Source organism: Monoraphidium neglectum, assembly GCF_000611645.1.
Source record: "Monoraphidium neglectum strain SAG 48.87 unplaced genomic scaffold scaffold04892, whole genome shotgun sequence".
NCBI lineage: Eukaryota > Viridiplantae > Chlorophyta > Chlorophyceae > Sphaeropleales > Selenastraceae > Monoraphidium > Monoraphidium neglectum.
In genome coordinates, this window is record NW_014008738.1 from 1 (window position 1) to 638 (window position 638).

At 72.1% G+C, this 638-nt stretch overlaps 1 protein-coding gene across 1 annotated transcript; it reads left to right on the forward strand.

Annotated features, from left to right (window-relative positions):
* Positions 1-153: 153 nt before the first annotated feature.
* Positions 154-390, forward strand: MNEG_14940 (hypothetical protein; the record flags this gene model as incomplete). Its single annotated transcript, XM_014036588.1, has 1 exon — positions 154-390. One exon carries the CDS (start codon positions 154-156, stop codon positions 388-390), a length of 237 nt encoding a protein of 78 aa, XP_013892042.1.
* Positions 391-638: the final 248 nt, after the last annotated feature.

A 638-nucleotide genomic window follows, 5' to 3' on the forward strand; every position in this document is an offset into this window, starting at 1 on the left:
CCCGCGGCCCCCGCGCCCCGCCGCACCCCCGCGTCCGCCCTGCGGCCGCCAGTGCCGCCGTCGGCGCGCCGCGCCCCGGCCGCGGCGCAGCCGCTGCTGGCGCGCCGCAGCAGTGGTGGGGCCGCGCCGCTTATGACGTTCAGCAGTGACCTCATGTGGGCTGTGGAAATGGCGATGGCGAACGACGCATGGGCGCGCGCTGCCAAGGCCGGCACGCCGGTGGCTGTCGCGAGCAGCGCCGCGGCTGAGCCCGACGCGACGAATACCGGGGCGCCCGGCGCGGCGCCGCGGCCGGGCACCAAGCGGCCGCACCCGCAGGGCATGGCCGCCTACGAGGCGCGCGGGTCCTGGTCGGGTGGCGCGGCGCCCTTTGATCCCACCTGGCCTTGAGGAATGTTTCTGGGCACCATGCAGCGCGCCTCTGCACAGAGCAACTCACGCTCAAGCTGGGGGTGAAAATACGGGCAAGACCCCACCGGCGCTGCGTGCTGCCAAGTCTCCTTTGCGCCGTGCTTCCTGGCTTGTTGCTGCAACATGTGACTTGCAACCCTGTGTTTGGGCCGAATTTCTACTTGCGGGGCGCCTGCACAGGGACTCTGCCATGCGCTTCCCCCAGGTTTGCGGGGAGGGACCCTCTC